Source organism: Paramisgurnus dabryanus, chromosome 18 (genome assembly GCF_030506205.2).
Source record: "Paramisgurnus dabryanus chromosome 18, PD_genome_1.1, whole genome shotgun sequence".
In the NCBI taxonomy this organism is placed as follows: Eukaryota; Metazoa; Chordata; class Actinopteri; order Cypriniformes; family Cobitidae; genus Paramisgurnus; species Paramisgurnus dabryanus.
In genome coordinates, this window is record NC_133354.1 from 30,127,007 (window position 1) to 30,140,426 (window position 13,420).

General features: G+C 36.0%; 1 protein-coding gene across 1 annotated transcript in view; it reads left to right on the top strand.

Moving 5' to 3' along the window:
- Positions 1-695: 695 nt before the first annotated feature.
- The window catches only part of LOC135776723 (prolyl 4-hydroxylase subunit alpha-2), a 44,389-nt gene continuing 31,664 nt past the window's right edge, over positions 696-13,420 (top strand). Inside the window, exons 1-5 of the mRNA XM_065287596.2 lie at positions 696-829; positions 922-1,018; positions 10,483-10,634; positions 10,733-10,864; positions 11,252-11,455. Of these exons, the coding sequence (XP_065143668.1) occupies positions 745-829; positions 922-1,018; positions 10,483-10,634; positions 10,733-10,864; positions 11,252-11,455 (670 nt within the window). The 5' untranslated portion in view covers positions 696-744. The remainder of the gene's footprint in view (positions 830-921; positions 1,019-10,482; positions 10,635-10,732; positions 10,865-11,251; positions 11,456-13,420) is intronic.

Consider the following 13,420-nt stretch of genomic DNA (forward strand, 5'->3'; position numbering starts at 1 on the left):
ATTAAGGTCTTACTAGGCACACTAGAAACTTTTAGGCAGGTGTGCTGATGCAAGTTGGAGCTAAACTCTGCAGGACACCGGCCCTCCAGGACCGAAGTTGCCCATCCCTGTCATAAACAAATGAGTAACGTCCACTCCAGTAACTGATGAGTTCAAAGTTGTGTGAATGCTATAGCATTTCCTTGGTTATAGTAATAAAAAGCTGTGATATGAGGAACTGTAATGCAGTCAACACACCTGGAACGGCTTCATATACCTGTGTTATTAAGAGACATTTAATAAAATCTATTGGGTTTAGCAAAGCTGTCCAATATTTTAGTTTTAGGGAGAAAAAGCTGACTTAAATTACCCATTTTGATTTGTAGGCCTTAAAATTACCTGACAATAGACCATAAATAATCCGAATAAAGAAATGAGTCAATTCAGCCCTCAGTGATCTCTGTACTTGGTTTGTTTCACAATTAGATTAGGAAATATAAGCATTTCGTATTTACAAATCTTTACTCGAGACAACCACAATGTCTAGTTGTGTTGTTTGGGGTGATAACCTGGATTAGTTGTGAAGTTGTCGCATTATAAAGGATGATTCATTCAGACAATAACACAATTAACTATAATCTGTTTTCTCAACTGACTGCACTTACAACACAATCTCATTTAGTCTAGTTTAGACTTGAACAAAATGCTTCATATACTCGTGTCCACGAGATCATTTTGACATTTGTATGCAGTCTAAAGAATAAAATGAAGGTAATGTGGATGATTTTACTGCTATCAACACACTGGATTCAGTGCTGTACTGCTGTCAGTGAGTTTTACTCTTCAACAGGTTTGTCTCTTTTTTCATAATCTCATCATGTACTCTTCTTTGTTACTATAAAAGTGCTTAAACTCTTGCTTGAAAATGAAATTTATTTCCAGATCACATGACTCAACTTATTGACATCCAAAAGGAGTTTGCTCAATGCTTTAGTGATCATATAGCAGCATTGGAGAGCCAGGTGGATCTTCTGAAAAGGTAAAGGTTCATGATATTGTATAGAAATGTTGTAAAAGTTCAATTCATTCATTTGTGAAGACAGAAAATGACCTCTTTACCCATAAACCATCATTTAATCAAACTGAAGTATAAGCATGTTTCAAAAAATCTCTCAGTGAATATGTGTTATTTAGTTTAATCAGACTAGAAAGCTAAAAGAGGAATCAGAGTAGCTGTTTGCTGGGATTAGACCAACACACACTATAATGCATATGGACACAATGTTATATTTACGCAGCACAATCACTGAGTTTTATTCACTAGAGTATTTAATAGTGTTATGACTGAAGCTCAGAAGAAAGAGTAGACAGGAAATCTAGCTTGGAGCCATATTTTGTCAAAACTTCTAAAGCGGACTAGTCATTAAGGGTTATAAAAGCTTAAATACAGTATATTAAATTTGAACAAAAAATTATGTATTTTTTTAAGAATGTATTCTACCTACATATTTAACAGATTAACAAATACAATGTAAAAGTGTTAACACATAGGAATAGAAAATCTGTATACTCAAATACATGCTGTACTTGGAAAATAGATGTCATTGAACCTGTTCACAGAGCCAACCTGCTTTTGAAATGTTTTTGCATAAAAAGTGGACCATACTTATCTTAGGTGCTCCAAAATGCGGTTGTCACTCCCAAATACACACACGCCCCATAGTATAATCCCACTAGCGTTCTGTCTATTTCTGTGCAAGGATATTTTTGTGAATTGTGATTTCGTTAGAATTTTGACAGGTTCCACACGCTAAAAAGTGAAATAGCAAATGGGTAACTGCTATTGCGATTTAAATACTGAGTGACAATGTCATAACTCAAAAGATATACAGTAATACAGACTTTCCTTTTCCTTCTGAAATTTGGCAGACACTGTAAGTTTGTGGAAAAAAGTGCAAACCATTGACATGTGGTCACAGTTTTCAGAACCACAAATACAAAATACAATTTGCAATCAGTTTCTGTCTGGAAAACTTTTTCATATTAACATATAAACTCTGTCATCTCATTTTGATCATCTTTGGAACTGGTTCAGACATGGCAGCAGCCATCTTGACTGTGGCAGGTAGCTCAGGAGACTCAGGTTCATAGGCTTGAGAGACTTAGGCCCTGTCCCAAATGGCGCACTTCATATGGACTTTTGGGTCATGGGCCTTAAATTGCGCATGCTCGCTTAGTCTGCAGGTCCGTAGGGTGTCCCATCTGTCATTTTTACGCTTTGAAGTGTGCTCATCAGCGCAATTAAATTAGTTATTAAAATTTAGCTCAATTAATTCAGCGCAGTGAAATTAATTTATGATATGATAAAGGTGAAAAACTGTAGTAACTGAGACAAATTGAACTGCATTAGAAGATACGAGCCAAAAATAAATTTGTAAGAGGCATATTAGATTATTATTTGTCCATGTATATTCTTAATCGTGTGGATGTAGAAAATGCCAGACATCAGTAAAGGTGACAGATGTACTGTTCTTTGGAGGGATTCTATCTATGGAATAATAGGGAGATTCATTAAAGTCACATCCAATCAGGAGATAAGGATCGGTGAATTTTCTTTTTAAGTCTAGTAATATCTGGTAATAAAAGTTATTATTGTATCCATAAACATTGCAAATGATACATTTCGTATCGTCTTTAGTATTATTATATTCTACCTCCCTTCTCGTCTCCACTATATCTCCCTTCAATTTGTTTAAGTAAACAGCGACCCCTGCAGAATGTTATGTTCCATGACAAAAAAATACAGAATCTCCCCACTGCGATTTCCAAAACTTTTAATCACTTTCACAAGAATGTGTTAATTGGAATATACTATAACCTGCCTAAGGGAAGCATTTTCACTGAGGAGTGTCTGAGCGCTTAAATGACTGGCTCCGGATGGCTGTTCTCGGACGCTGTGTGCTGGGCACCTAAATGACGGCTGACGTCTCCCTGGCTGCCTACCTCTCCTGCTGAAGGCCTAAACGTCCCCCTGCCCACCTACATCCCACAGTCTGCCTTAACGGTGGCCGGGCATCCCCCTGGCTGCCTACCGCTCACGTGGAAGGCCTAAACATTTGCTGTTGCTTATTATGTCCAATTTGTAAATTGTATAAGCTGTGATTGGGTTGCTGTTACCTATTTTGTCCATTTTGTAACTTTTATAGGCTGTAATTGGAATCCTGTTTCAGACTTGAAGTTTCTGTGTTAAGTTATAAAAACTATTTTAGAGTAATCAGAAGACCCTACTGATTACCATCCACTGTTTTTTGTCCCCCCCCCCAAAAAAAACCATTGTAAATTAACTATTTTTAAATGAAACAAGTTGCTGGTGGACTGTGCAATATTTCAGCTCTGGAATGCCAGAAATGCCTCTCCTGTCTAAGTCTACCATCCACCTGCAAATTCTTCCATAAAAAATAGACAGAGCACAGTAAAATGCTTTATGAACCGTTTTTACAGATGGGATACCAAAATACCAGATTTTGTACAGTTGTAACCTTTTTGACATGACCGATGTAAGCTGTTGCTGGAAAGACATTATTTGATCATAATTAGTTAATACAATAGTTTAATTGGGTTGTGTTAAAGTACTTTTCACATAAAACTGTGCATAAATAGGCTAAAAATTACTTGAGGCCATGCTATGAATGGGATGCTGTTTTGGAGTTTTTCAGCTGATTCTGTACAGTTGTAACTTATTTGACGGGGCTGATATGCTGTTGCTGGAAATTACATTAATTGGTTATAATTCATTAGCAGAATTGTTTATTTAGGTTGAACATGCAGTACAGTGCACAGGAAACACAATCTGATGTACTTATACATCAGTAAATTATGCATAAGTAGGCTAAAAATGAACATGTAAAATAAGTTATGACTGTGCTAATCTTTTGGACTTAGAGTTTTTGAGTTGATTTTGTCCAGTTGTAACTTATTTCACGGAGCCCACCTAAGCTGTTGTTGAACTTGATCGTATCCGACCAGGGCACTTCCTGATCAGAAGGGATGATGGTGCAGTGGATAAGCCTTTGGTGTGAGAGACCCGGGTTCGAATCCACTGTGACACACCATTGTGTCCCTGAGCAAGACACTTAACCCCTAGTTGCTCCAGAGGTGTGTGACCTCTGATAGAAATCGTAAATCACTTTGGATAAAAGCGTCAGCTAAATGAATAAGTGAGTAAGGGCACGTGGTAATCAAAACGTAACACAAATGAATGCTCAATCCAAATAATTTTTTAATGTGGAAAGAAAAAATTGCCAAAATAGATATTCATTCATTGTGATCTGAAAACAGGCAAGAGCTTGAAGTGCTATCTCAAATAAAACAGTGGGTTGTAAGTAAGGGATAATGTAGAGGCAGCCGGTAGTTATTGGGAAATAAGCCCCGACAGTGTGATCAGGACCCGACGCGAAGCGGAGGGTCTTGTATCACACTGAAGGGGCTTATTTCCCAATAACTACCGGCTGCCTCTACATTATCCCGCTTCCCAGCAAACACAGAACGTTCCCCTAACGTTAGTTTTTGGTTATATTTTGGTTATTTTTTTGGGAACCAAAAAATAACGTTCTGGGAACGTTATTTTTAGGTTTTATTTTTTGCAACCATAAAATAACGTTCCCATAACGTTGTAGGGTGGTTATTTTTAAATAACCTAAAAATAACTTATACAGAACGTTATTTTTTGGTTCTTTTTTGGTTCTTTTTTGGAACCATAAAATAACGTTCCCATAACGTTGCAGGGTGGTTATTTTTAAAATAACCTAAAAATAACTTATACAGAATGTTATTTTTTGGTTCTTTTTTGGTTCTTTTTTGGAACCATAAAATAACGTTCCCATAACGTTGCAGGGTGGTTATTTTTAAAATAACCTAAAAATAACTTATACAGAACGTTATTTTTTGGTTCTTTTTTGGTTCTTTTTTTGGAACCATAAAATAACGTTCCCATAACGTTGCAGGGTGGTTATTTTTAAAATAACCTAAAAATAACTTATACAGAACGTTATTTTTTGGTTATTTTTTGGTTATTTTTTTGGAACCATAAAATAACGTTCCCATAACGTTGCAGGGTGGTTATTTTTAAAATAACCTAAAAATAACTTATACAGAACGTTATTTTTTGGTTATTTTTTGGTTATTTTTTTGGAACCATAAAATAACGTTCTCATAACGTTGCAGGGTGGTTATTTTTAAATAACCTAAAAATAACTTATACAGAACGTTATTTTTTGGTTATTTTTTGGTTTTCTGGAACCATAAAATAACCTAAAAATAACTTATACATAACGTTCTCTAATGGTTATTTTTTGGTTATGTTTTTTTTTTAGGAAATGAAGTGAATGCATCATTAAACCCATTATTCCTTTAGTGTGCACGTCTAATATGCGCGTGCTTGTCTGCACGAGCTTACCGCCTTCTTCACGAGTACCCGCTTTATCTTGTGCTCAGGAAAAGTCGTTAATTTAAAAAATAACGGTCCTTTCGTTTTTACCTCAGAGACTAACATTATTTTAGCGGTTCTTTTGTCTCTTTCTTGATTTAGTAACTTAAATATGTGAGAAGAAATATATATACGAGTGATTTCCAATCGATTTGAGGAGAATTTGAGGAGAATATAATGTTAGAAACTTTTTATTGTTGTAAAAACGGATAGCCGACTAACTGTGGTAAGATCTTTTAACCTAAAGTGACTGATTTATTTCTCATTGCGTTTTAACTTCAGAGTATATCATTCTCGCGATTTCTTTTTTGTTTCTTCATTAGTAGCTTAAATATGTGAAAACGAAAATATATTTTAATTATTTCCATGAAGAGAATATGAAGTCAGAAGCTTTTGATTATTGTAAAAACTGAGAGAGAGATGCTGATTGTTGTTACTTAATAATGGAGAGGCGGCGGCTGTAAGGTCTGTTAAACTAAAGTGAATTACATGTTTATATATTTTCAATAAATATCTGTTTTAACTCTTCTTTATTGTGTTGAAGTCACTATTATATAGGCTATTTGATAAAATATAATGTTATCTAAATACATAATATGTGATGTGTTGAGGTATTTTTATATAAAATAACCTGTGTTATATAATGGTATAATATTTTAATAGACATTTTTTCCAGTAATAGCATAATTTAATTGTTATAGATTTTGTATTAAATAAATTATTTTATTCCTCCTTATACGGAAATGTGTTTTACTTATTTTAGATAGATATGATAGATAAAAACCAACCAAAACACAGCATGGGATGTACTAATAGACGTGCCGTACTTTTGTAAGCCTTCACTTCTTCACTGAGGCTGGAGTCTTGCGCGCTCTGTCAGTGCGTGCACGGAGCCGCGGCAACGCGCCCTGGTGAGATCATTTTTCACTCCATGTCAGCTGTGCATTTTCCAAGGTTTGTTTTTGGTTAGCCAGGAAAGTTTTCTTTACAGAAATAGAACGTTATTTTTAGGTTATTTTAACGTTTTCCTAACGTGAGGAGAACGTTAGAATAACGTTATTCTAACGTTCTCCTAACGTTATTCTAACGTTCTTCTAACGTTCTTCTAACGTTAGGAAATCGTTAAAATAACCTAAAAATAACGTTCTATTTCTGTAAAGAAAACTTTCCTGGCTAACCAAAAACAAACCTTGGAAAATAACGTTATGGGAACCAAAAACTAACGTTAGGGGAACGTTTTGAGAACCAAAAATTTACGTTAGGGGAACGTTTTGGGAACCAAAAATTGTTAGCTGGGTTATTACACGGCTACTTGCCACATAAGAAAAAAAACTGGACATGAATATGAATTTGAAAAATTAACATTTTTATCCTTCCGTGAAACTTTGCACAGATGCATAAAATGATCGTAATACCTTATTAAGATCCTCTGCTTCATACTTGTCTGTCTCCATTTTTTCTCTTTTAGCCAGTCTTTCAGAAGTTTTAATGCCCATTCTGTATTTTTGTGTGTGTTGGCTTCATAGCTGTCATGCTCTATTTTGTCAAGTTCAGTCTCAGTAAGCTCTCTGTGTCTTGTCGTGGTTGTCGAGTGTTTGTCACAAGATGGCGCCAAACAGACAGTAATCTTTATTGATCTTTATTGGCGCGGAGCGATTTTACTCGTGCAAGTAGTCCGGCTATGCGTTATTATTTTGGAGCGGTTATTATTCGAAAAGAACGAACCTGCAAATGTCTCAACTGACCAATCAGAATCAAGCATTCCAGAGAGCCGTGTAATAAAGTTATAATGATCTGGAGTGAATATACAGACGACAAGTAAATGTCTTCGAGTTTTTAGTGAGACTTACCAAAGCTTTTAAAAAGTCAAAGGAGAGAAACTAGAGAAGACCTTGTGTGTACGAGAGCTATGCAATGCACTGCAGAACATGGAGAGTGGAAAGGCTCCAGGTTTTTATGGGCATCCAATTGAGTTTTGTAAAGCCTTTTAAGACTTGGTGATGGGAGAAGATCTCTTGGATGTTCTCAACGGTCCCGTACACACTGCATATTAATTCGGTTGTTACTTCACCTTTTAATGCTTAATCTTTTTCTGTACACTCACAGTTCAGTAATTTACGGGACTGACAACCGCATCAACCGAATTTACTCCCGCAAAATGCAGGTAGTAACAACCGCATTTACAGAAACTCTGCTTAGTGTGTACACAACCCAACTGAACAACAAGTAGTTAATAAAGTGTTTAAACATTCATCATAAACAGGACAGGTCTCTCTTCTGAAAAAAAATAAGTGCTTAGAAAGGGAAAAAGTCTTCTGTATGCGCAGTTCAGAAAATGACAGAGGCACGAGCGTTTGCTGACTAGTGTTGCCAGATCTTGCACTAAAAAAACAGCGAACAAGAAAAATCCAATAATAAACCGAAATAAATCTAAATGCTTTACTTCAAAGATCAAAATATTGGGACCGACTCCCTCATACTTTATTTACACCAAAAACTTGATCGCTTCATAAGCCAAAAGCCATAAACGGTTAAGCGCCAAAACGTTATTTACGTACAAAAAAGACGAGGACCTGGCAACACTGCAAGACTGTGAAGCAGCCTCACAAAAGCGTAAAATACACATCGCCAATACGGAGGTTTATTGCAAAACACAATGCTGTTATTATTTTGGTCAAATCTGTGATAAGCACGCAAGACGGCAGAACGTTGCTATGGTTATTTCTGTGTCAATCATCACATTCGGGAGTGAGTCTTGTTCCGTACAGACATGAAACTAACATTTAGGGGATTCACTCCCGCATTTTAATGCAGTTGTCACTTCCGAAAGTTTGCTGTGTGTACGAGACCAATAAGAGCATAGCTGAGGGTTCTTTATCAATGAGCTGTAGCAGAGTTGTGATTTCTCTTCAACCTAAGAACGGTGACCTTCAAGAAATTAAGGACTGGAGACCAATGAGCTTGTTGTGCTCCGATTTGAAAGTTTTTGGCAAACAGATTAAGAGAAGTAATGGGGCCGATCATACATCCTGATCAGACATATTGTATGCCTGGTAGGTCTATTTCAGATAATATATTTCTTGTTTGAGACAAAATAGAGGTCTCTTTTTGGCATCAATTTAGGGCTCATCTCTATTGACCAGGAGAAAGCTTTTGATAGGGTCGAGCACCACTATCTTTGGAACATCCTTGATGCTTTTGGCTTGTGGATTGGCTAAAGAAAGCTTCAAAGCAGTTCAAAAGAAGAGGAAGGCAAGGATTTAGCTAAACTGTGTTTTGTTCAGACGCCCATGCTTGTGCTTTTACCAATACCTGGTTCTGCACTGCACAGCTTATTATAGCACACCATGCATCACTAATAGCAAAGATGCTTACTGTACATAAGACTCCAGACTGTAAACAGAAAGCCTTCTTATACTATGTTAATTTACTAAAGCTTTACATTGAACGTAATTGAAAAAGATTCTGCTGTGTCCTGTGTTATGAAGCAGTATGTTCTGGGTTGTCCTTTGTAGCGCATTATTTCTGGAGGAATGTGAAGTTGTGTATACCTTTAATGACAGTAAATCTATTATAACTCTTATATACATAGACAGTTTAACCCTCTGGGGTCTAAGGGGTTTTTAGGGCCCTGGAGAAGTTTTGACCTGCACTGACATTTGTGCTTTTTCAGTTGCTTTAAAACATAATAAGGGCAAAAGTCTCATAACACTGTGTTCAGCACAAACTGGGCTACAATATTATATGAGCTACATGTATGTTTGTATTTTTGAGAAAAAAAATGTTTATGCGTGGTTTTTGAAAAAGCAAAATTTTAAAGTGACTGATACAAGTCCACAAAACTCATTCTAAACGTGTTTTCTTAAGACTTTTCAAAACAGGATCTAGTAGTCTAGAGTTTTTTATTTAAAATAATTTGTAAATCATTCTGCCTACTCATTCACATAAAACAATATATTAATTTACAATTTCTAAGTCACTTTTTTGTTGGCAAGGCAATATTCAAGGAGGTTGGAAAGCTCCTGAATAATCTGTGATTGACAGCTGAGGAAACGAAAGGCTTGCATAATGAGTCTTTAGGCAGGAATGTAAAAAAAACATTATTCCGTCACGTGTTTGTTTGTGAAAGCAACACAAAAGAAATGTCTTTCCATGCGTGTAATCCTGTGTTAATCAAAAATAACAACCTCATAGTTTGTTTGTACAAGCAGCTAATTATGACGTAGTTGCTGTTAGGGACAATGGCCCTCTAGCAGCCAGCAGCTTATTACAACCTGTGGTTAGTTTCCAAGGATGTTTGCCTTATGCATCAAACTAGACACATTACATTGCATTTGTAAAAATAGAAATGGTTTTTAGGGTTTTAAAGTAATTTTAGAGCATCTTATACAATGTATCCAAATTATAAAATACATAAAAAAGTTAACATTTATAAATGCATTAACAAACATGAACTAACAACGAGCAATATAGATTTTCAGGATTTATAATTGTTAATGCCAAAACAGTTATTCATGTTAGTTCGTGTGCATGAACTAATCTTAACATAATGTAACTTTTGATTTTATAAGTATTAGTAAATGCTAAAATGAACATGAACTAAGATTAACAAATGCTGTAGAAGTATTGGCTAAGGTCAACAAATACAACCTCATTGTTAAGTGTTACAAAAAATCATAAATGTTTCATAAGATACATGATAGCATTTTTATCTGTAAATATAATTGTCTGCAAGATTGTAATCAGACACAAAATGCCAGATCTTAGGTTGCCGCTGAAGAATCTCTTGTTGGAAAGATTACTAAAACGGCATCTATTTTAAATCAAAGCCAGAACAGAACAGGATATCAAAATAATAAACACAATCAAAACACAAAACAAAACAGGACACGAGACGAAACCCTTACAATCATTATAGGAATTTCATTTCTATGTATATGAAAAATCTGATGTGTGTTATAAATTTAAAAACTCACTACTTAGTATTGATTTTCAAATTTGTATGTACCATTTATCAGGGCTGCTACTGTGCTAGGACATAACTTTGATGACACTTCTAAAGACAAAGAGAGATTCATCAGCAACCCACTGTCAGCATATCAGCTTGTGAGAAAGCTCAACAACGTCTGGACTACAACAAGAGACATTATAGAAGAAAACAGAGTTACAGGTCTAAAGAAAACAAACACCAACCTTATGAATGTAGCTACTCACAATATTTCATAACTTTTATTAATAGCTAAAAAGTTTTGTTCCTGTTTTTCACAGACACTTTGAAGAAACTACGATCTGCAGCTGAGAAGCTGCCCGGTGCAGATGATGTAGACGGTGTAGTTTTGGGTCTGCTCAGACTGCAGGAAATGTACAGATTAGATCCAAGAAACATCTCTGCATTTTGTGGTGGGTTTTATTTCAGTCTTTATTTCTTGGTTACTATTTACACTTTACACTATTTACACATTACACTTTTGAGTTGCGGTGCAGTAACATTTTAACAAACTGTTTATCGTTACGTATTAAGTGTGTCACAAGTATTAAACTCCTGCTTTACCATTTCTACTATGAATATAAATCATATTTATCAGACTTATCAGGTTTACTTGATCAAACAGGAAAAATCCTCTACTGTAAAGTGAAAGGGGGAACCACCCAGCAATGTTATATTGAGGCAGCAAGTTTTTCATAGATGAGCTTTCCTCAGATTTTCTTCAGTAATGGAACAAATCTAGTTTATTTTGTCTACTTGCAGCTACTATTACTTGTTACTGTAATTCATGTTTTCCCCAGAAATGAAGAATAATGTAACACTGGATCCAGATGAAACATTTCATATTGCAGTGGTTTCCTATCAGAATGAAAAGGTTGAGTTTGCCCTCCTCTGGATGCAGGAGACCCTCAGAAAACTCAGCTTAGGTGAGAACGCCATTGTGAGCAAAGAAGAAGTTCAGGACCAGCTCGCATTATTCTCCTGTCAACTGGCATCTACCCAAGGTAAATAATTTCCACAATAGGTTATAATAACTTAATTTATCACTTTCACATTTCATTTAGCACAAATGCATTCAATAGTGTCAAAGTATCTTGGCAGTTTTTTATAAAATTGTTTTATTTAAAGGGGACATTCCATGAAAATCAGACATTTCCATGTTTAAGTGCTATAATTGGGTCCCCAGTGCTTCTATCAACCCAGAAAACATGAAAAATAGCAACCCTGTAACTTTGTTTTGGTAAGGCTCTCTCTGCAAGCTTGTGAATATATAGGTCATTCGGATTTCGCTCCCCCCATGATGTATTAAGGGGATCTTATTATAATGATACCGCCCCTTCATCTGCGCTATCCAACCATGACGCAGCCTCACAAGTGGGAGAGACAGAGAGTAAGAATGACTGACAGCACAACGCGTGTGTATTCCCTCAAACCCAAATACTGCACACAACAGTAGCATACAATCATATAACTTGTAGTTTTAATGGTCTTTCTAAAGGTTGAAAATGAGGATTAATGGTACCTTAGTGCAAGAGAGAGAGAGAGAGAGAGAGAGAGAGAGAGAGAGAGAGAGAGAGAGAGAGACTGTTCAGACATGAGCTGCATGAGCTCTTAGATATTTTTCATTGTTTTGCCGTTTTGAGAGAGGAGTTTGATAAAAAATTTACACAATCTTAAAGAACTATAGATACAGAACGGAATTGTGAAAGAATTAACTAAGAAAATACAGCTTTTTAAAGCAAATATTCAGCACAGAGGATTAAACTGCAGCAGCACAGACCAGAGCCTGCGGGGGAGGGAAATTCAAAAGAAAACAAGACTAAAACTTCAACAGCTCACACAGAGAGAAACAGTGAGTAAAAACTGAAACTGCACTGGACTATTAGCTTTCTACCTTTAAACAAAAGAACATCTAATTGAACTTTTCAAATGTTATAAGCTATAATTAAGCTAATGGCTAATATAGCTAACCTGCACTCTGACTCTCAGTGCATTCATTTAAATGAGGCTGAGAATATGAACCAATCAAACGAGCCGCTGCAATCAGCTCACTCTAGCCATATACAGATGAGCTCAGACTGTGTGCCTATACACTATCCCTCTGATATTAAAACGGAGTCTGCAAGGAAAATATACAAGCAGAAACTACTAAAAGAAAACCCAGAAACACTGTTCTCAGACCTGTTTAAAACAGGAGAAGTCTGCAATCTGATCTTCTTTACTGATCATCCCACTGCCTGCCACAAAGCCATTATTAAATATTACCCTTCTGTGAAGAAAGAGGGCATCTGTAATGGCTGGAAAGTTAAAATCAGAGAAGCACATGATCCTGACAGTACAGAGATAACTGTAAACATCTACAAAAATGGTACAGTCATGGTACAGGGAAATTTAAAATTATTCCAGACTGACTACAGCTCCATATGTGAAATAATGAAAAAAGAGAAAGTCTTATCATCTGAACAAAATTCACAGAGCATTATCACCACAGATCTCAGGTCAATCACCACAGAAACTGAGAGTCCTGACCAGAATCTGCTCAAATCTTTACCAATACTCCAAGAGCATTTCACAAGACTGGAGATAGAGATGGTAGAGCTGAAAGAAACTGTACTGAAACAAGAACAAACAATGCATTCATACACATGTGAACATCAGCAGAACACAGAACAAATAACACAGAGACTGTCATCACTCACACAACAAATTAGAAATCTACAGACAGAAAATGAGAACTATAAGAGTGATGTGAACACACTAAGAATTCAACTACAGGACAGAGAAGAGTTCATGCTAGAGATGAGACAGCAGATCAAAGATTTACAGCAGGAGAAAGAGCAACAAGACAACGAGATTCATGCACTGAAAGAACAGCTGATCGAGCTGCTCAAAGCCAGAGAAGAAACAAAGCAGATAAAACTCATGGAAAAAACTCAACCCATCTCCACCCCAGAGACAACTGACACAGA